Source organism: Channa argus, chromosome 18 (assembly GCF_033026475.1).
Source record: "Channa argus isolate prfri chromosome 18, Channa argus male v1.0, whole genome shotgun sequence".
Classification (NCBI taxonomy): Eukaryota; Metazoa; Chordata; class Actinopteri; order Anabantiformes; family Channidae; genus Channa; species Channa argus.
This window is the reverse complement of record NC_090214.1, coordinates 2,829,118-2,850,744: the sequence shown is the minus strand read 5'-3', so window position 1 is coordinate 2,850,744 and position 21,627 is coordinate 2,829,118. Positions and strand designations below refer to the sequence as shown.

At 41.7% G+C, this 21,627-nt stretch overlaps 1 protein-coding gene across 3 annotated transcripts in view; it reads left to right on the top strand.

Moving 5' to 3' along the window:
• Window positions 1-20,027, top strand: part of LOC137103176 (DNA repair protein XRCC4-like) — a 31,965-nt gene extending 11,938 nt beyond the window's left edge. For 2 of the 3 annotated variants that reach the window (XM_067483244.1, XM_067483243.1), the window contains exons 4-8: window positions 2,800-2,966; window positions 5,031-5,162; window positions 6,151-6,299; window positions 8,536-8,677; window positions 18,333-20,027. In XM_067483244.1, the coding sequence (XP_067339345.1) occupies window positions 2,800-2,966; window positions 5,031-5,162; window positions 6,151-6,299; window positions 8,536-8,677; window positions 18,333-18,429 (687 nt within the window). In that variant the 3' untranslated portion in view covers window positions 18,430-20,027. The remainder of the gene's footprint in view (window positions 1-2,799; window positions 2,967-5,030; window positions 5,163-6,150; window positions 6,300-8,535; window positions 8,678-18,332) is intronic. The other variant, XM_067483245.1, reaches the window with a different exon arrangement.
• The last annotated feature ends 1,600 nt before the right edge of the window (window positions 20,028-21,627 follow it).

The following is a 21,627-nucleotide window of genomic DNA, read 5'->3' as shown; positions in this document are numbered from 1 at the left end:
CTGCTTCCTGATTCAGGGGCTCTGTGTTAGGACAGGGCTTATTCTTTGACCATCACGTGCAGGTGCAGTAGAGCTTGAATATTCACCAGCTCACTGTGAGCACCAACCTTCAGCTGTAAATTTAGAGTATGTGGAACTGCAGAGGTCTGTCCTCCAATTCATGTGAGTCAGTGAGTCAGAAACAGCTTTTGAAACTGTAGCGTCTCCATGACAACATGGGTAACTTTTGCCAACATCAACAGTGTTTCAGCCAGCACAGGCTAGCAACGCTGCTGTTGTCTCAGACCGACGGCACCGAGCTCTGACCAGTAACTCTACAACCCAATTCTCTAATATGAGCAGTCAGGTGAGATTTGAAGTATCTGCGACAGGTAACAATGTCACTGCTTAATGCTGACTGAGGCAACAACGGGAAGTGTTTGCCAGAGAGATTTGGAAGAGTTATTTCTATTTCCAGCAGTGTTTCAGTTGGCTGTTTAGTCTGAGGTTATTTACTTAACATTTCTAACAGGCAGTGAAGTAATTGCTGGCAAATATAAGATGCTTGGAATTAACCTGGTGGGGAAACACAAGAGTGTGGGGAGAGCAGCGAGCAGTAGACAGGATGACGATAAACGATGTTCCATTATACTGTAACTCAGCAGAGCACATGTTGATTGTCGATTTAAATGAGAACATCGCAGACAAGGATACAATAGTGTGGATAGGGAGGTCCCACTTTTTCCCAGGCTGAGTACAAGTACTTACATTTAAGTACTTGTCGATACCAAGTAACCGTACGAGTACTAAACTGTTGTGCTTGTAGTATGAGCTGCTGGACATCATCGGTCGACTGCACGGCTAAGCTGATGTGACGATGGCAGACACTGCTGGTCCAAATAGTAGTGGGGACACACCTGAAGACTAACTCAGACTGTCTAAGACTGGACAGTTCACACTTAATCACGTTTTCTACCAAATGTCATAGATTTCTAGTCTCTGACAGTCTGGAAGAAGCACACACTTGAAATAATATACAGCTATATGTCGAAGTGTCCCTGGGCAAGACACTGAACCCCTAACAGCCCATTCCCCTCCCCAGCTGTGCAGTGCCGGTCCAAGCCTGGTAGAAAATGGGGAGGGTTGCATCAGGAAGGGCATCCGGCGTAAAAACTGTGCCAAATCAAAATGCAGACAATGATCTGCTGTGGCGACCCTGAACTCACAGGATAAGCCGAAAGGAGAGTAAAGATATCTATATAAACAATATCACAATCTGAAATGAGATATGACCTGTGGTTTTCTGGAAATACAGTATGAATTGGAAGCCAATGTGTCAGACAAGGTTGTCCCGGAGGAGGGACACACCCTCATCTGCACATAACAAATTGTAGAGTAAATAGCCATAATAAAGAATTCACCCAGCTCGGCATATCACTACATCCTTTCTCCTGTCTTTGTCTGCAGCCACACAGCTTTGTCGCGTGAACTTTAAATTATTTAGACGGATGATGATGGTCAGAGAGGGCAGTGTTCAAAGTCACAATTCAGCACAGGGGACGCAAAAACATGGACTTGATTTACTAGGTTACAGTGAAATCTGTTTTCTTAAGTGTTACGGAAACGGAAAAGCTGGTTTCTGAAATCGGGGTAGGGTTAGGGTTAGGCTTTTCTCCATGTGCATAATTAAAGGCTGCAGACAGGAACACTCAACTTAGTGAGAGAATGAATATAACCAACACAAAGTGCCTCGTAGAAATTTTAATAAGTCATATTCCACAACAGAGACTGTTGTGGATCAGTGTGTTTCCCTAAATGCATTCAGTGTCCAGATTACAATAAGTAGCTAAGATCAATTAGAACTAACAATCGGCCCAATTACTCTGTAATGGGAGCATGATGTACATGCCTTGGACTCAGAGCTAAAGAACCAGCTATTTCCCTCCTTGGTGGTGAACAAAAAGGTGCTAAAAGACAGTGAATATTGTTGCTCTGTGAATGTTTGATATTGATTAACAATTGATCCGTGTGAATGGCTTTGTAAGGTCCATACACTGTTGGCGTATGATACCCCACCAAAGCAGCTGCATCAATTGCTCTTCATATGTAGCTCTGCACACTGGTGAGGTCCATACAAGGTCTTTACAAGAGCCTTTAGCTTTTCATGACTTTTGCTCCTTCGATGGGCACATTCCTGCTACTGCGCAGTGGTTATAACTCAGTCATCTTAGCGTGTTGTGGGCAGCCGGTGTTACCACCTCCTGGGAAGTCAGACTGAATATCACTGGCTGCTGTGCATGTAAGCTACTTAGTGCCAGGTTAAGTTGTGCATTGTAGTTTGAAACAGCATTTGACTTAAAAAAACACCATGTTAGGTTTTTATTTTCTCATGTGTTTGGAGTAATCCAGGGATGGTTGTGGAGCGTACGTCTGATTCACGATGTTGCTGGCAAATCTTTATTTTTTGTTTGCATCACATAAAGTACAATTGGCTTTAGTGACAAACATGCGTATACAAATTATCAATAGTACAAACCATGAAACTTATTTTGCAAAAGTAAAAAAAAAAATGTTTGAATAAAAAGGTTCCTACAACCAGTGGACTAAAAGTTCATACTTTTGCAACAGCTGGCTCAGACCCACAGATTGAAATGAACTAGTTCATGTTCATAGGTAAATATTTTGAATTTTGTCTCAAGAAACTAGTTTCTGTTTCTTGTTAACCACCAGCCTGGGTGAGAAAGATTTTTTGTGATTTTTATTTTTTTTAAAAAAACAAACAGGCAGCTTCAAAATGTTCCTGTTATTCCCTTTCTCCAGTTCAGGTTGGGTTCTGTTTTGCTGAAGGCTGTCCCACAGCCGGCAGAGGCAGTCACGGACTTACTGATTCACAGTCTGCAGAGGGGAAACACGCTGGAGCAACACAACCAGAAACTAGAAGAGGAGAACCAGAGGCTGAGAAAAGAACATGAACGCATCACCACAGAGTAAACACACGCAACGCACACAAAACACACACAACCACCAGGGTTCCTGCCAAACCAAAACCAGATAGGGTTAGGGGATGGTTTCCACATCGGAAAAGTCAAGTAATTTCATTAAGGCTGGGGAATACTGGGGAATTGTACTAATGGGCTATTTACACAGATGTGAAGTATTTAAAAAAATGTTATGACATTAAGCAGTGCTTCAATCTGTTTCGGAGCACTTTCTTTACTTTAACATTAATCCAGTAAACAAGTTAAACTGTATAATTACTGTAGTTGTAGAAGCTGGGAACTATTTTAGTAAACCCTCATTCTGACAACAAAATGACAGATCACAGATTAAATTGTGTCATCCACCGGTTTTTCTTAAAGAAAACGATTTATTATTAATGGTCCCACAAAACTCGCCTGTGTGCGGCAAAGTTCTTGACAGTTGAACGCACACGTTATGCTTCTGGTACTTCGTGTGTTTTGATACTTTGCTCTGGTAACATCAAGTTTGTGGAAACCCAGGAGAAAATGCTACAACAGAGGAAAAAAGGTTAAAATTATGAAGTTATGGTTTCACTAAAATCCATCCCGGGGATCCCTATGAGTTATGATCCAAATGATGGAACACAGTGTGGCGCATCTTTCTGCAGCTGTACGTCACTTTGAGCTATGAATTCACGTCACACAGAAAGTCTGAGGGGCCTCTATGACTCATAGTCCACCTCAGTGATGTTATATATTACTGTTTAAAGTTTCGTTTTTTTTTTTTTACTGTTAACAATTATCATAAATAGACTGAGTCTGTCTCTTATTACATAGGTCATTTGTTCCCTACTGAAGATTAAAATCTATAAAAAAAAAAAAACACCTCACTGTGCCTGCAGCAGTGTAAAGTACCTAAGTACATTGCTCATAAATTATACTTTACTTGAGTATTTCCCTTTTTTGCTACTCCATACTTTGACTTCACCAGCTTTTATTGGCAAAATCACACTTTAACTCTACTACATTTTTTGTTTTCTAATTAAAGTTGCTAAATACAAAATACAGTAAAATGACTTTATTGTCTTGTAAAGCAATTTACATTATAATTATTCGATTCCGAACATATGATCATCAACAAAGTGCTGAAGACATTATTCCACCATTAATTCTGCATAAGGAGTACTTTTTGGTACTATACTGTTTCTGATCAGAGCAATTTTAAGTTGTGGTGATTCTGCAAAGCGTCACCACAGCCTGAAGTAACTTCACAATCTCTGTTCCGAACCCGTCATGTAGGTAAATGGGAAGGATGAACAAATAAAAACACTGAATTCATGGAGTTTATTCCAAAAAATAAACATCCTTTGTAATCAGTTCATAAATGTCTGCTTGTTGTGGCTTTTAATCCAACCAACAGTTTTTTAGCAGCGGGTGAATACACATTTGGTGTCTTAGTGAGCCTGTGTGGCAGCAGGATGGTGAATGTGAAACTAAGTCAAAATAAGCTGTGCGTGGGGGGGTCATAAATGTGTTTTTAATAGTTTTTGGACAACAATGGAGCTCTGTGGCACAGAGGAATATGATATATCAAGCTCTGGACACACACATTACTTGTTAAGTAGATGTTGTTCGTTGCTGGTTTTGTCGCAGCACGAGGGATGTGATGATAGGAACAAAAATCTGGAATATTATCAGATGTGCAGTGGGGTCCAAACGTCTGAAACCACATTGTGTCATATTTTTATGTAAACATGAAAATGATGAGGCTGCTTGAAGGTTTGGAGCCACAACAAGCTTTGAAAAGAAAAAAAAAACTTTCAGTGCTGCACCATGAGTTGATCACACCCACCTTCATAACCGTCATTATTTTACATGTCTTCCGTCTCTAAAGCCTCAAACTTTGATTATTTATATGAGACTATCACAGAATTGACAGCTGGTCTCAGACTTGTGGACTGCACCGTCTGCTTTAAATGAACCGAAGACGAGTAGTGCTTTGACATAAATGCTTAGTACTGCTCTGCTTGGATGATTCATGACTTTTAGGGTCCAGATTTTAAGCATCAGGTGTCTCTCTGTATATTTTAGACTGAAGCGATACGCTGTTGGTAAAGAGGCTCTGGAGGCAGAGCTGTACTCACGGTTTGTCCTGGTCCTGAATGAGAAGAAAGCCAAGATCCGCAGTCTGCAGGAAGCTGTCATACGCCTACAGGAAACCAGGTGCTGCTTGTATTTTAGTTCAGCAATTTTCAGACTGACTGAAACACTTCACGTGACACAGAGCTGAAGTCGGGTTGAGCCCACTAGCTGACCCCGGGAAGTGCACTCATTAAGGCCGCTACAGTTTCAAATGCTTGATTTCATGAAAACGAGATACAAGACTTCTACATTTCCAATTGAATCCAGGTCAGATTAATGAATACTGCTCTGATGTACGGTGGTGCTGGAATATGTTTGGGCTTGTGAGTTTTTGGCCTAGCGAAGGTCCCGGGTTAGGCTCCAACTATTAAAAGCCTATTTAAACAAATAAGACAATAATTACTCGTTCATTTCATAGACTTTAATAGCGAAGACCCGGGTTTTCTTCTTAGTAGAAATATATTCCAAAATGTAAAATCCTACAGTGGAGTAGTTCTGTCGAAGCTGCCTGTGAAGTCAGACTCACAGATCAGCAGCTCTAAAAGCAGCGCAGAGAATTTTGTTTTTTCCGAGCGAGTCTCACCCTTTCGATCAATCGGAGAATTTTCCGTTATTTCTGCTTGATTAGAAAGATTTGCACCAGCCTCATTTACTGTAATTTAAAATGCTGAGCTGAACAGTTACGGGCAATCTGGGGTTCCAGCACTGGAAGCAGGGGGAGTTTGGCAGGGGGCTTAACGACAGTTAAACAGCAACTGCCCCGAGATAATTGTAGGTCCGATAATGAAAGCTTTTGATGGTAATTTAACAAGGAAATTTAGAGAAATCCATCGCTAATGGCCATTTTAAAATCAACTTACTGACAAAAAAAATTGTTGTAGCATCCTTAACCGCAGTTGTTATGTTACGTCAAACATCAAATATGTATTACTTTTGCTCAGTAAATTTCTCAGGGGGCTTTAATTCAACTCCTTTGTTTGTAACGCTCACTGTAAACCTAATCATTTGCTGTTTTCCTAAAAGCTTGGTCGTGATTTTAAACTTGTTTTTTCCCTTTACTGTGTTGTAGTTCTGACACAAGGAGAAAGAGAGATTCAGTAAAGTCAGACCAATCAGCAGCCCAGGAGGAGGAGGCTGAGGAGGATGAATATGGAGGAAGTACTGATGAGGAGCCAGAGGAGGTGCAGTCGCCTCCAGCTCCTGCTTTGCGGTCCATGGGTAAGACACCTCTTACGGTAAAGACACATGCCACAGAACAGGAGAAAGTTGTTTTAATTTGCATGACCTGTGTCTTTTTGTCTTTTCAATAAGACTGAGCAGTTCAGAAATACTAACCCAAAATTGTGTGGGGTTTTTTTTGTGACTAATCACTTTATGGCCTGTTTTGGAATTGAATTAGCCCCTAACCTCTAGTTAAATTGTTGACACCGGCAATAATTAAACAAGTGAAAATGTACATTTATCCAATTGCAACAGTGAGTGTGTTTACATGGACTTAAGTAACCGGGTTACAGTCGGCTTTCTCTAGAATGTGTCATGTAAATTGGAAGTGTAGTTTCTGAAATTGGGGTAAGGTCTTTGTGGAACCTGGCTTCTGATTTCTGTTGGGAGAATGGATGATTTCTTTGCCATGTACTGTGTATGTGTATCCCGGTTTCTAATGGTCTTTAGCAAAGGCTGCAGACAGAACCACACAGCTGAGTGAAAGAATGAATGGAAGGAGAGATCAGTAACTGGGCAGTGCCGCCTCATTTAAGTGCATCCAAGAAGTCAAAAAAAGTTAAAATCTCTGCTTCCAAAATAAGTGAGAGGTGGTAGAGAATTCCGGTCTGTCCCCTGCTGCATGTATCCATTCATTTCCAGTAACCAGGTTTATGAAGTGCGTGTACAAGCCGTCACTATTGCTGAAAATTCCTTAAAAGGGAAACAAGAACCAACGTCAAGTTGGACAATCTTGACCTTGTCTACAGTACTGCCACATAAATCGACAAGATGACAGCTGGGCCGTGATGCTTAAGTGCTTCACTTTGTCCTCTATGTAAAATCACATGTGGCATAAAATTGCACTTGCAGGTGTCCAACAGCTGTCGTGACGTCGCAGACTTGGCGTGTGGACACACATTAAAACGTGCCAGTGACAGCACAGCAGCAACACAGCTTACTTCACACCCCAATATTTAATGGTGTGATGTTGTCCATAAAGCAAAATATGGGTAACTACTGGGGAGGAAAGCACGTTTCACATGAAACGGTTTCACGTTTCCTCACATGTGACCGTGACTGTGATATTTTGGGAAGCCGTTGTCATGGGAGACGAGTGTGTTTTTCAGGCCCAGAAACTAACCATGACTTCACTGAGGCATTGTGTAATGCGGAGTAGTGGGCCTCACTGAGCTGATCCCAAAACACCTTCGCACATGAGCGGCTTCTAGCGTTGACCGTACACTTCATCACACACAAGGCTACCAGATGGCCTGGACGTGATTAACCTTTCACGAGCAGGGGGGTAGGTGTGCGCCACGCTAAAGGTGGATTTGAGCCAAATGTAAGTTGTCGATCAAAGAACTGAATCAGGCTGTGTGAGAGTTTTTTCAGGGAATTATATTCTGCTCACCTCTCATCTGTTTACACAGGATTTTTTTTTCCACCTTCTCCCAAGTTAGATCCAAACCAGGGCTCTGGACGATTGTTCAATCCACCAAGAATCTTTGGGCGACGTAGGTGTCCCCGCTCCATGGGCTGGGCAAGGATCACAGGATTGTATGTTGTTGCTATGGCTACGACAATGACTCAGACAACTGCGTGTTGCCAACAGATAGAGGGACAAGAAAGTGAGGGAAGTTGAGACTTTGTCAGTGTGTTCATGGGTCAAACCCCAGAACCAAACAATCTACCGTTGATGCACAATGCTCAGTGCATGTTCAGCAGTAATCAGTTGAGTTTTAATTTTGTGACTTGTGGCCAATGCTGCAAGAAAAAGGAAGAAGGTGGAATTTTAAACACACACTTTCCATCATTGTCCTCCTCCTGCTGCTGCTTCTGCTGGCATTAGTCCCCTAGAAACAGTTTTATTTTCAATTGGCACTAAAAAGTGACGGACGTTTAGATTGCGTACATGTATTTTTAGTTCCTCCTGGAGACATGTCTGTTGTGTTGTGGCTTTTTGCAGAGCCGTCTTTATTGCTGAGCCTGTGTTGCTCAAATTGATGAAGTCGTTTCCCTAATCGGTGTGTATTTCCTCGATGGGCGGCGCCGTAAGCTCTCAGGGTGTACGTATGTACTCTATTCAGCCGGATTCAGGGACAGAGGTCCACAGATATTTCTGTTGTAATCTGACAGAATGTTTGCGAAATAAACTTCAGTTATCGAATTCACTGTACAAATAATTGAAATATATATCTAGTAGCTGTCTTTGATTTTATGCAATACCCTGACTGAGTCATGTCCTCCTTAGAAGCCACTACTCCGAGCCCATTGGACGACAGCCTGAAGGACATCACAGACGTGGCCCCCTGTCGCAAGCGGCGCGTTCGTCACCTTAGAGCTCCCGACCTTGCGGTTAAAAGACCCAACCCTGACACTTCCCATAGAAAGAGGTAACTTAGAAGTGTGTCTGCACTGTGTTACAAGCAGAACACATGTCATGTCATCAACATCTGTCTCACTCCGTAGTTTGTTTTGACACTGTGTGAAAAGTAACAGTCTCCAGCTAACGTTTTTGTGGTTTACTGGCTTTTAGCTAGTAAACACGTCCTGCTGTTATTCTTAAATGTGTTAATGTAGGCAGAGTGTGACATCTCCAGCCTAAAATAGCACACACACAAACACACACTCTCTTTAAATGCACTTTATTGCTGCAAGTTGAAATACACCTCCCTTCTTTTCTGTGCAGTAAGATGTGATTAAATCCACCTGGAATTTCTTGTTCCCTTGACTTTTCCTCCGTATCATCTCACCTTTCTCTTGATTTCGCCTCCTGACCCCCCTTTCTCCCTCTTTCCCCGACCCTCTCAGTATCCACATTGAATGGGAAAATCAAACATCATAAAAGTCCGTGTCAGGGAATCTTCTTTGTCAGGTAATTGTGCCCATTCTTCAGTGGCCCTGCACAGTTTAACCTTATGACCTGAAGAGTCACATGGTTGGACATTGCACCCTAAAACAAGTATGCACAAGGCCAAAGGTGCAAGTTGTAAACTGTTGATTGACCGCAACACAATGAGGGGTGTTAGATCAGCTTTCGAACAGCTTTCAGCTTGTCCTTTCAGGGGGGTCGCCACAGTGGAGCACGTTCCACACATTGATTTTTTTTTAAGCCCCATGCCCAACCCTCTCGTATTATCCAGCCTCGGGACCGGCTCAGAGGTGGCCCTTGATGGCTGGACGGGGACACACCTGGTGGGGTGGGGTTCAATGTTCTACAAGTGATGTGTGAAGGAAGTAGGAGATTTAAATTGCTCGTTTTATTAGCTAATACTATGATGAATGATATTAATTGATTAACGTCAGTGCCAAAACACCTAGTGGGGGAAAAATGACCGTGTGATGTGGGTCGGTGCTGTTCAGTGTGGGGATTGTGCAAAACAGGACTAACTTGGAAAAGAAGATGCTGTAGCTCACCAGCACTAAAACAACTTAAATTAGATTAGGTTTAGTCTAGTTTCAAACTCTTGAATTAATAGGCACTATCTTGCATTTAGTAACACTTTGTCTGCACAGCAATGTTAGTGATAGTAATGATTCTTTATCCAAAGCGCTTAACACTGCATCGCATTCACCCTTTCAAACTCACAATCGCACACAGATGGGGGAGCCGCCATGCAGCTGGCCTGACCAGGGAGCAACTAACTTGGGGTTCAGTGTCTTGCTCAAGGACACTTCTATATATGACAGAAGGAGCGGGGGATTAAATCAGCACCCTGTGATTGGTGGAGGACGGCTCCTCCTCCCTCCTGAACTGCGATCGCCCCAAGTGCTTGAGCTTTTTTCAATGATATTAGTAGTATATGTTACACGATATGGCTAAAAGGGCTTTATAGAGACTGAGCTGTGATATAAAACAGAACATTGCTGCAGAATAAACACACAATAATGTCTGTATCTTCCAGGCAGCTGTAGCTTAATATTATTCTTTTTTCCCTTATTCTTCTACTTTTCTTGTAGAATCACAAAAAGTAAAGCAAGATTTGTGTCAACAATTAGGATACAGCCATCTTGTTGACTAAGCTTTATTGAAAGTGTCACTACACAGACCTGACCAGTGTTGTCATGTTGTGTCAGTTCAATCATACACTGTGAGTCCCGTCTCATTGTCTCTTATAGTGGGAAATAAATTAGATAGCTGCTTGAATGAAGGTGCAACGTGGTCACAAGAAACAGTCTCAGCTCTAGAGTAGACAAGAAGTGGAAATGTAAATAATTTTTTGCTGGAAAGGCACATTGTGGATACAGTAAGTGAATAATCGTGTGCGGCGCTAAAGAAGCTCGAGAGCCAGATTTTATTACCGAGACTAAACGTGTCACCGCACACCTCACTTCATACAGCATATGACCCGGGACGTTCCCACAGGGTGCTGCTGAGAACCAAATGCTTTTTTTCTTAATTCTCCACTCAGAGGAGACAGAAGGATAGATACTGTATACAGAGGTGTTGGAAAAGAAGAGTTTGACCAGCAGTGTTTGTTCATGCACATTTGTACACATGTAAGACGTTGTCACATTTAGAAGCTTTACTCTGAGGAAATCAAATTCAGGTCTGAGTTTAAGTGCTGATTTCTGCTGCTGGGCTTCAATTACTTCACAATTCAGGCTTCTCTATCTATCTGTCTGTTTAGCTTCTATAACCACTAAAGCACAATGCTTCCTTGGCTCTAGGGAGGCCAGCTGCTGATGAGACTACTGGTGGAACTAGCCTCAGGCAAAAAAGACCCTTTTCACTCTGGACTTTATGTGAACACACAACTCCACTAACGAGCGTGTGGAAAACTTCAGAAGGCTGCATCATTGTTCACGCAGCTAATGCTAAATCAGCTGTTGGACTGCAACGTTCTGACAAGAAAAAGAGCTCATTTGTTTTTATTTGGCAACATATAAAAAGTCCTTTACCTTATGCCAGCGTGTAATGGATAAAGGAAGTAAAAAGGCCATGATAATGTCCATGAGCTGACATGTGTTGGTGTAGCAATACAGTCATAACAATTACATTTGTTCTTCCCACTTCAACTGTTGCTGGATTTGTAACTTTTTTAATATATAGTAAAACGTAAATGGTTTGGGGGAAACCGCACAAAACAAAAGTCTGCTTTATTCGTCACGTGCAGTCATTTGGGATCGACCGAGCATCACATTTTGGGCTGCATCCAGACCTCTGCAGACTTTGGTCGATGATGAAGTTTGTGTCATGCAGAAAACACGAATTGGCCTTAAGAGTCACTTCAGGCGTTCCACTTCCCCCGTGAACACTGTTTGGTTACTATGAATGCATCTGAATACTTCATCCACAGCTTTCTCCTTCACAGTGCGAGCAGCTTTTAGCCTTTTAATGTGAGAATTCATGTGAAAAACAGCAAGGAGTGCGAGGTTCTGTTCAGAGTAGATGCTGACAAAGACGACAGCTGCAAAGATCGGGTTAGGGGATGAAATCAGCAGTTACAAAACAGGAGCTTGGAGCATCAAGCCGAGTTTAACCTGATTTTGTTGCTCGTGAATTGGTGCCGTGGAGACGAATGTTATGCCGAATTTACAATGAGAACTCCTGCAGTAATTCCACCTCCCTTTATGTATTTTTACCTGGCCTTGATAAATGAGCAGCCTTAGTTTGTTGTGCTTCCCCCGTCCCTGGCTATTATTTCAGGGAAAGCTTCCACTAGAGAATTTCTGTTTAACCTAGCTAGTTTGATATGTTTACTACCTGGTTTCCACCTCCCAAGCTCTGATTGGCCAACAGGAAATGGCTGGTGTAGGTCTTGTAAGCAGACTAAAGAAATCAAGGAATTCTACAAATGCTCTTGCCCTGCTTGTTTTCCAACCTTGCTACTGCTTATCACTCTACCGGGATCAGACTTGTTTGGTCAATCTTCCCACAAGGCCACTGGGACAATTTATGCCTCCCTCCTTTCACCAGGCCTCTCATAGCAGCGCAGTCACTACGAGAGCCTGCAAGCTCATTTAAACTAGTCGCAACTCACCTGAGGAAAGACATTCCAGCCGTTCCTCAGCGTTAGCTCAGCGTTAGCACATTACAGTCGAGTATTTGGATGCTGAAGAGGAATGTCTTTGTTCAGCAGCAGACTCTGTTGACTTGTATGTACAGAAAGTGCTGAGCAAAAGAGTGCCAGGTGAAACCAAGCTCTTTGTGTGTGTGCGTGTGCATGTGTTGCTTTTAGTAAATGGTTATTTGATAATTGCTCATTTTGAAGGCATTTATGTAGACATACTTTTAACACTCTATATAATATGACCGGAAATGTGAAAATGTGAGTTTTCATACTTTGGTTAACCAAACATTTAATTTCTTGGAAATTGGTGAATGGCACTATTCTGTGCCCAGAACACAGAGCACTGGGGGGGATTTCTGGGGGAGGTCTTGGACATGTAATCGTAGCCAATGTCAGTCACTGGTTTCAAAGAAACAATTATGCAACGTTCTCATTTTCTCCTTTCTGTTGTGTGTCTTCTCTTTCTACACTGTGAGTCAAATCGTCACTCAGCTCCGAAGCCCTGCTGCTACACATCCAAACTCTCACAATACTGTTGCTCTTGTACCCAAATCCCCCATTTGCCAGTTTCTTTAGAAAATATTCCAAAAGACATGTCTTAGTCTGACGCTGTTTCTGTACTCGTCCAACAGAGGATGAATATACCGTGTCCAAGCTTCTCCGAGCGCCAGCGACTGTAAACTCTGCCACATGCAGATGGCCGTAAGTGGTGCCATCCATCCCCAGCTGCTGTCAGTAGTCAGTAGTGAGGCCGATTACCGGCGCCTATTACGAGTTTCGACCACTACAACAAGAAGCAGCAGTGAGCTGACGACCAGCTGTGGTTGGCTGGATGTTTGATCACTGCAGAAGCTTCTGTACCCCACCCCCACCCCACCCACCCTCTGAGCTGCCAACTAGCAGCTGCAGAAGAGAGGCCTTTTTCTGATGGCTGTTAACATGTAGGGGGGGGTTGTTGGCAGTCCTACACCCAGCTATTGTATTTTTTTGTTTCGTTTTTTTTTTTTTTCATTGCCATCTCTAAACAACCCATTCACCTTTCTCTGTTACATCGTTGTTTTTCCTGCAAACAGGTCATCCGCAGAAAGCCTGGGGGGGGGGAGGAGGAGGAGCAGAAAATAAAGGCAGCGAAAGAACCTGAAGAGAATTAAATGAAGGCTCCGTAATTAAAGGAATTGCTCAACATCGTTAAGCTTTTGTTTGTTTAGAAAATTACGGAAGATTGGTTGTTAAAGAGCAACTGAAATACTTAGTAAGTTATACGTACAGTTACTTCAGTGCTAATGGTTGGTAAGTTGTTTTTCTGTCTAGTCTAGTAAAGGAGTACTTGTTTACAATGGGCTTGTTTGGTATCTTTCTGGCATATTACCACTCTTCAAAGGGGCCAAGTTGTCTGATCGGGTAAAGTGTTTACCGTCTTTCTAAATAATCCCTGTTAAACATGTTCAATAGTACAAATACAGCTCACTGAATATCCTCTGTGCTCTGTGTGTGTGGCCATAATGCCAGAGAAACCTGTGCCTACCCACCAGATTTGACCACCTGTGCTTTAGCATGGCGAAGGAGGAGGAGTTGCTGGTACTGGTAGTTTGGACATTTCTCGGTTCAGTTTACTTACTCGAAACAGTGTCCTCAATGTTTTCTGCCAGACAACCTCACAGTCCTATAGGTTTATGCTCCTGCCACCAGTTTGAATCATTTCAGCATTTGATTCCTGGAAATCCTTTTTTTTTTTTTTGCGTGTGTGTGTGTAATACACTCTTGAGTACTCCAATACCCACGGGCCTCTGCAGCTGTTGGCTTAAAGCAGCCAATCAGAGGCGAAGGATTCACATTTGTGAACCAAACACGTAGTCATAGTTACATAATTCATTCAAAACTGGCCCCAAATGTCAAAGTGAATTAATTAAGCTCCACATTGTAAAATCGACAACTGTTATCTTTGGTTTAATCCATCGTTAGCTGCCAAGTGACAAAATTTAAGAATCTTTGTCTGGACATGTGTAGCCAAAAGCTATTATGTATTTCTTATTAGAAATAAGCTCAAAAATAGAAATTGACTTCTAAAAGTTTTTAAATGAGGCTCATAGTCCATTTCAAGTCTCAGGGAAATATTAGCTTTAGTTACATAATGTAGCTTTAATTTCTCCGTAAAAAGTTAATTCACATTAATGAATCTTTAGTTTTTATATATATATATTTATTTTTCTAAATTAAAGAAAAAATCATTTTCTCATTCATCATTTGTGTTGGTGGTTTAGCCAATCTGCTGAGTTCATGCGTGCACACAGGCTCGATTGCTCACCTTGTCGTGGGGGTAGGGTCTTACAAGGCTAAACAACCGTGATTCACACACTTTGGACAAATAAATTGAGAGAGATGGTGCATATGCAATTTTCTAGATAGGTAAAACCAACACTTTTAACTCGAAAAGAGTATATTTTGCAAGAAATGTTGAAAAGAAATGACTAATTAATAATAAAAAATTATGGTAGAATTGTTGTTCAAAGAAGCGTATGTGTAGTTATACTGCATTATTAATTTGTATTATTCCATACCGGTGTCTGGTTTATTAACAAAAACATTAAAAGGGTTGAAGAACAATTATTATAAATGAATAAAATATTTATTGTTTATTGTTATTTTGTAACTCAAGAATAGACTTTTTACAACTTAAAATTAAAATGTTGTAAAAACTTTGCATCCAAAAATGTCATTTGACAATTTCGGAATTAGCTTTACATATTTTTTAAGTTAACCTTGATTAAAAGAAGCGTTGAGAGTATTTTGTGGACTCGTGTTTCTCCCCACCCTCGATGTTCGTGTCGTCGTCGGTGCCCATTGGAATCAGACTTATGAGACATAAAAGCACATATTGTTCTTACGCTTTCCCGTAGACCCCCCCCCCCCCCCCCCCACACACACACATCAAGAGTTCTAGTTCTAAACATAACATACATACATAATCTGTCCCACAACAATATTCCTCTCTCCTACAGCATCCATTACAATTAAATGCACATGGCCAATTATGAAAAGTGGGTGATGATGTCATTCAGTGACTTCTAGCTATATTGGGGACATCCATTAATATGTCTTACGTGAATGGACTAGAATCATATTTGATAGTTAGAAGAGACTTGGAGGAGGAATGATAATGACTTAGAATCATAATCTTGAAGTATTCATCTTTATAAATGTGTTAAACTGTCCAGAATACAGTGATGTTACAGATTAAACAAAAAAGATAAACTCTGTTAATTGCTGAGGCCTTGAGTTGGGTTTTTAAACGTCTTTCAGTCCTAATGCTAAGCCAAGCTAACTGTTTCCTTCACTGCACTTTGGGCACCACCACGGTAGAAAAGTGCTATATAGGTGCAGAGCGTGGCATCTACTGAGGACACCGACATCCTATCATTTCCCCGAATCTTGAACTAACACTTTATTGAACTGAGAACGGTTTGGTGTTCTACTTAACAGCCGGTTATTCACTGTATGTGAATGCTTGTGTACACAAAGAACAGTTTTCCCATGAAGAAACTAAAAGGAAGCAGTGGCGCACACACTCTCCATGGACTGGCTCTGTAAACTATCAAACATTGCTCCTAGCCATCACGCATAATCACTACAAGACATGGGACTGGTGGAGCTTTTATTGTGTGTGTGTGTCTGTGTGTGTGTGTTTGCATTTTGCTTCATACTGGCACCAGAGGCTTTTTTTTCCCGTTTTCTTTTCAGCTTGTTGGGCTCTGTTTGTCACAGTAAAATGGGCGGCAGGTAATATAAGTTGGCAGCACTAATAAATCTGTAAATAGAAGTTTTTGAAAGGGTGTAAATGGCGTAACGGTGCTTCGTGTTACTGTGAAGAAGTGGCCACGTACACAAATGATACTGGTTGGATGATTAATTTGGATAAACTCTACCGTCAAGTTATAGAAATGTGGCTTTTACACAGAGGCTTGTCTGAAGTTTCAATTCAGACAAACCTCGGCTTAATTTACTCAAGCCAGTGCTTAATTGTTGGACATGCGGGAGCTTTAGTTTGTGAACATCTTGTGCACAAAAAAACATTCTGTATGGGCACATTGTGTGTGGGGGGCTCCTCTGTGCCCAGCGCCTGAGCGTAACCTCACCTCTCCGGGCTGAAAGTGCTCTCGTTTCGTCCACCCTTCTGCCATGTGTCCAAGTCTCCGGTGGTCCAACTGTGGCAGCGAAGAAAAAAGCTCTCCAGTGAACAAGTCTCTTGTTTGCTCTTAACTGGTTCCAGAAGTGCAGCAGGGTTTGTCATACAGTTGGTAATGATTTAAACAAGCTCTCGGGCCTCCCCACTCTTCTCCTTTCTCACACCAGGGCTTTTTTTCTCATTCCCATTCAGCTAATCATCGTTCTAGCCAGGCTGGATGTTCTTGGTTCCTAAATGTCTTGCAGTTTGTCAAAAAGCAACTTGGGCGTCAAAGCTTGCAAAGTCTCTTTGGGTTGAATTCTGTTATTTACGCGTGTAAACGGTGAGAGGCAGCCACCGGACTAAAGGTCATCTTTTACTAATGCTGCACATCCACCCAATTCTGCTCCAGTCTTTAAATGTCAGCTGCTGATTTACCGCTCTCAGCTAGCGTGTACTTTTAATCCTAATTGGTTCAAAATATTCTACCATAAAGTCATGTTTCCCAGCAGCCGGGAGGTGGAACGGTCAGCTAGAAGGTTCCACGTTCAAATCCCGGCCAACCGTGTGGCGTTTGCATGTTTTCCCTGTCCTTGCGTGGGTTTCCTCCGGTTTCCACCCACAGTCCAAGACATGCATGTTAGATTAATTAGTGTATATTTGAGTCTGAGTTCATTCACTGTCTTTTAGCCCTGGCTTTGATCTCTACCACCTCAGGAAATATCTAAATATGTGTTTCTGTGGAGGCGATGACTAACTTTAACTCTTTAACTGTGTCACTTAGCTTTTAAAGGTTTTTTTTTGTTCATTTGTTTGTTTGGGGGGTTTTTTTCTAATTGAGAGCTTAAGTGTTCTTAAATTTGGAGCGCTATCCTTGATGCTGCACAGAAACAGCGTGGAATTGCATTTTGTCGTTACTGCAGTATCTTTTGGCCTCCATCATGCAGCCAGGAGGCTGAGCTTGTGACTAACTTAATCATGTCTCGTGGTTTTGTAACGTTTTTATTCTTCGCAGTCTGTTTGTCGTATTCTCTCTTCATCGCCGAAACGCGTCCACCTGTTGGAGCCATCGCTGCCAGGCAGTTGCTAGGGCACATTTGTTGCCTTATCGCAACACGACGAACGCAGTTGCTCTTTACTATTAAATGCAGCCTCACAAGGATGCAGCTCCTGAATTGAGACACAACCACAGTGTTAGGTTTTGTTTTTTTTTTTATTGCCCATACAGGATGTTTTGCTGTGCACAAGATGGCAACAGGACAGTATTAATGGGTTCGAAGTCAAATTAGTTAATGGGACAAAATGTGTACATGCAAGTGTAAAAGAAATGGATGTGTAAGATTGACCCTGTGCATGTTCAATGATGTGCAGCCCAGAGAGGTAAAGACGGAATTTAAACCCTCCAGTTTTACAGCTACAGTCCTTAAGGAAAAAGTACAAGAACCGGTTGTTTCTCCTCCTCAGATTCTCTCCCCTCTTGGCCTTTTGTTGCTACCCACTGTCCACCTTTGATCCTTCATTCTTATTACTCACTTTCAAACAGCGCATGATGCCGCAGTCAAATTAAAACAGAATATACGATCTGCTCTGCGAAGAACATGAGCATCTATGTGGTCACACACACACACACACACACACTGACAGTGAGGTTTTTGAAGTAGACCACTGAAGGTGGGGGAGCCGCTGGTCCACAATTACAAACACACACACACATTTACACACGGATATAAAAGTTGCCCATGTGTTTCCAGTCTTGCTCCTTATGGGCCACATGATACACTTCCTGTCTTAACAGGAAAAACTCCTGTAAACCAGCCTCATTATCCTGCTGACCTGTTCCCTCTTTCTCTTTCTGTGTGTGTGTGGGTGTAGCAGTGACTCCCCTGCAGGAACCAGTAAGAAAGAGACTCCCCAGCGCTCTGCAGATGCAGCAAGTTTGTCAGCAGAAGACCTGTTTGAGGACTTCTGACCCTTCCTGTTCTCACTGCACCGTACAAAAGATAAAACTGATTCATCTGTAGTTCAAAGACGTGTATCTCCAAATGGCGTACAGATGGGTAACAAATTCTCTGGAAAACCAAAATATTCTTTCTAAACATTTTTCCATCTTTTGGTGTTTTGATGAAAGTGGTGGTGAGAAGCAATTTCATGCCAAACAGTCAAAGTTTCGCAAGAAAGAGACGTCTTATTCTAAGACAAACGACATGTTTGTGTTCATGTGACAAAGTTCTCTAGTGTCAGTAGTAATTATGAGCAGATCAAAGGAGGAAGTCAAGACTGACTAAGTCCCTGTAGAGACGAGGTTGGGGGTAGATGGATGAGTCAACCAAATATCAGCGTTTTAAACTGTTTGTTTCTTGTTTCCAACCAATAATTAATGTTTTAGTCTTAAGTTTAGTTTTGTAGCCATAGCGACAAAAGGTCACTCGACCTTAACATATTGGTAATTTTATCCTAAACTAATGATTTTACACCTAAACGTATCTAAAGCTGAAGGGATAAATGAATCCAAATGAATTATACGTTCGACAATGCTAAAACCAGCCGTGAATAGCCTCTGCTCACATTTAGTGTCGGTCACTCTGCAGCGTGAAGACGCGTGTTCGTCTGTGCTGTAGACCTCCGTCCTTGTCCAGAAGTCAAATTTGCTTAAAGTGTCTCAACACAATTTACAACGACAATCAAATATAACTGCGTTAAAATCAGTGATCAGTTCTGGACTGAGGGAGCATGTACCTCAGCAAAGTGGCTGATGTCTTTTTAATCCTTTTCTAGACAAGAGATAATAAACTAATCCAGGTTGCACACAGACATACACCAAATGTAATAAGAGTCAAATCATTGTTGGTTTGCTGTGTCTGTTAAGAGAGACCACAGTGCTGCTGCATTACAAATCGTCATTAGCTTTAGATCCGTAAAACACTTTTTGTGCTTGTTGTAGAGGACAGAGATGGAGCTCCTGTGATCGGAGTCCGGCTGCAGTCAGCCTGTCCTCAGTATGTCCACAGGTCCGATAGATCAGGACGTCTAACTACTCAACACGCCTGTGGATCCATTTTCTTCTTTTCACAAACCTGAACCAAACATAAAAGTACATCAGGGTTTTTAGCTTGTTTGTTTTCTTACTCCATAAAAGATGTGAATGTCAGTCGCGGCTGTTCTCTGCTCTTTTGTTTTCTGAGGGAATTGATGAGCTGGTAACTTTCGAGCTAAGGCGGCAAAATACCGGGCTCCTGATGTGGTGGCACACTGATGGATGTAGATGGATGTTTTATAGATTAACTACTGCTAGTCTGGTGATGCTGGCAAACATCATCTGCATGTAGTCAACTACTGCCCAAAGCATCAATTAGTGGTTCAGTTGGGTTGAAATGAATTATGATGTTTATTTTCATCAGTCAATTTGCTGTACGTACGAATCTTCACACAGTTTTGCTTTAATTTGTTATCCATCTGTACTTGTTCAGAATCACAAATAACTCGTTTCTGTGCTTCATAAACTAGTAATGAATTAGTATTTTTACATGCTATTTTTAAATTTCTACCAATAAATTGTTTGTAAAGATGGACGGTTATTTTGTCATAGAATACGAAACCTCTCTTATGCTTTTTTTTATTGTTTGTTTGTCTGTTTGGAAGTTGAAATTATTAAGTTGAAATTTATTTTAGGTGAAAAATCTGTTTCTTAGGAAGGTTTCCTACACACAGCCCGACACCTGATTGCAGAGAAATTACCTTTATCAAACAAAAGCATCAAAATATCATGAGAATAATCTCAGTTTTCAGACAGGAGGCAGGTGCTTTACTTAACTAAAAGTACTAATGATTTTTTTCCTCATTTGATAAAAATTATCCTGATTGTTTCTCTTTTTAGGAAGTTTGAAAACTGAGAAGTGTTAAACTAAATTGCAAGAGTCTTCACAGTTCTTGCATGAAGTTTGACTTTAACAATTATTAAAATTGTAAAGCAATAACTGACAGTTTGAACTTGAAAACAGTCTTGCTAATTAAATTTATAACTATCATAATTTGTTTTCTCTTCGAATGTTTTAATCTGAATTTGTAAATGAGTATTTTCAGATAAATGGGGAGAGAAAGTGTAAAGTGCCATTTAAGAAAAGTAACTAATACTCTAGGTACCACAAATGTCAAAGTACAATGTGGACAGGACAGGAGAGGACAGGACAGGACAGGACACGCTGTGTAGAAGCTGGATACCTGAACCGAACTGGACGGGACCCACCAGCACCTAAGGATTAGTGTAGGTCTCTGTTATGTTTGTGTGGTCACGCAGGTTAACATCAGCATTTCTGAATATTTAGAGCTATAACACAGAATTCATGTTTCTTTAATTTAATCTCTCTAATTTAAAGTGTTTCGAAACACTAAGAGTCCTCAGAACTTCTGGTTAACAGAGAAACACTACACAAACTCATCCGTGTCGGTCGCGTTCTGACACGAGTTCCAATTAGCTTTTTCCTAATATTGTTTTGATTGGAACAAGCCAAACTTCATAGCATTGCTGCGTTGCAGAGCACGTGACCGCCAATCTCTTCATTGGCGTTGGACTCGGGCGACATCGGACAGAGAAGTGTGGCCTAATCCACGTTCAGGTCACGTGCGCACAATGGGAGCGGGAGCGTCCGTGCAGTCCAAGATGGTCGCTGCCACTCAGCTAAATGAGTTAACCAGTGGTTAGCGCCGCCTCATCCCAGCTGGAAGGACCGCAGCTCGAGTCGAAGGCCTTTCTGTGCGCTTGTTCTGTTTCCTCAGGCGACTATGACAACAATCTATCCGCAGTGACCCCGAGCACGATGAGCGAGTACAGATAATGAGTGGATACTTAAATATTTCTGGTGGTTACAGTCAACAGAAAGCAGGTTTTAAGACACTGTACCTTTGCGATAAGTTTAAAAATTGTTTTTGTTAAAGAAATAGTTTTTTTCCCCCTTTTGTAGCAAAGTTCTGCTCCTGGTAGCGGCTCCATTGATCTGACACTGTGATGGTGAGTGATTTGTATTGAGGGAAACACAGGATCCCGTCAGAATCTTTCTTCCTCTGCTGCGCAGATTCGGTCCATTTGGGTTAGAACCTGCCTCCCACAACTGGCCTTAACGTTATGAAGGGTCATGTTAAATCAGGGAACTGACCCTTTAATGTCTCTCCC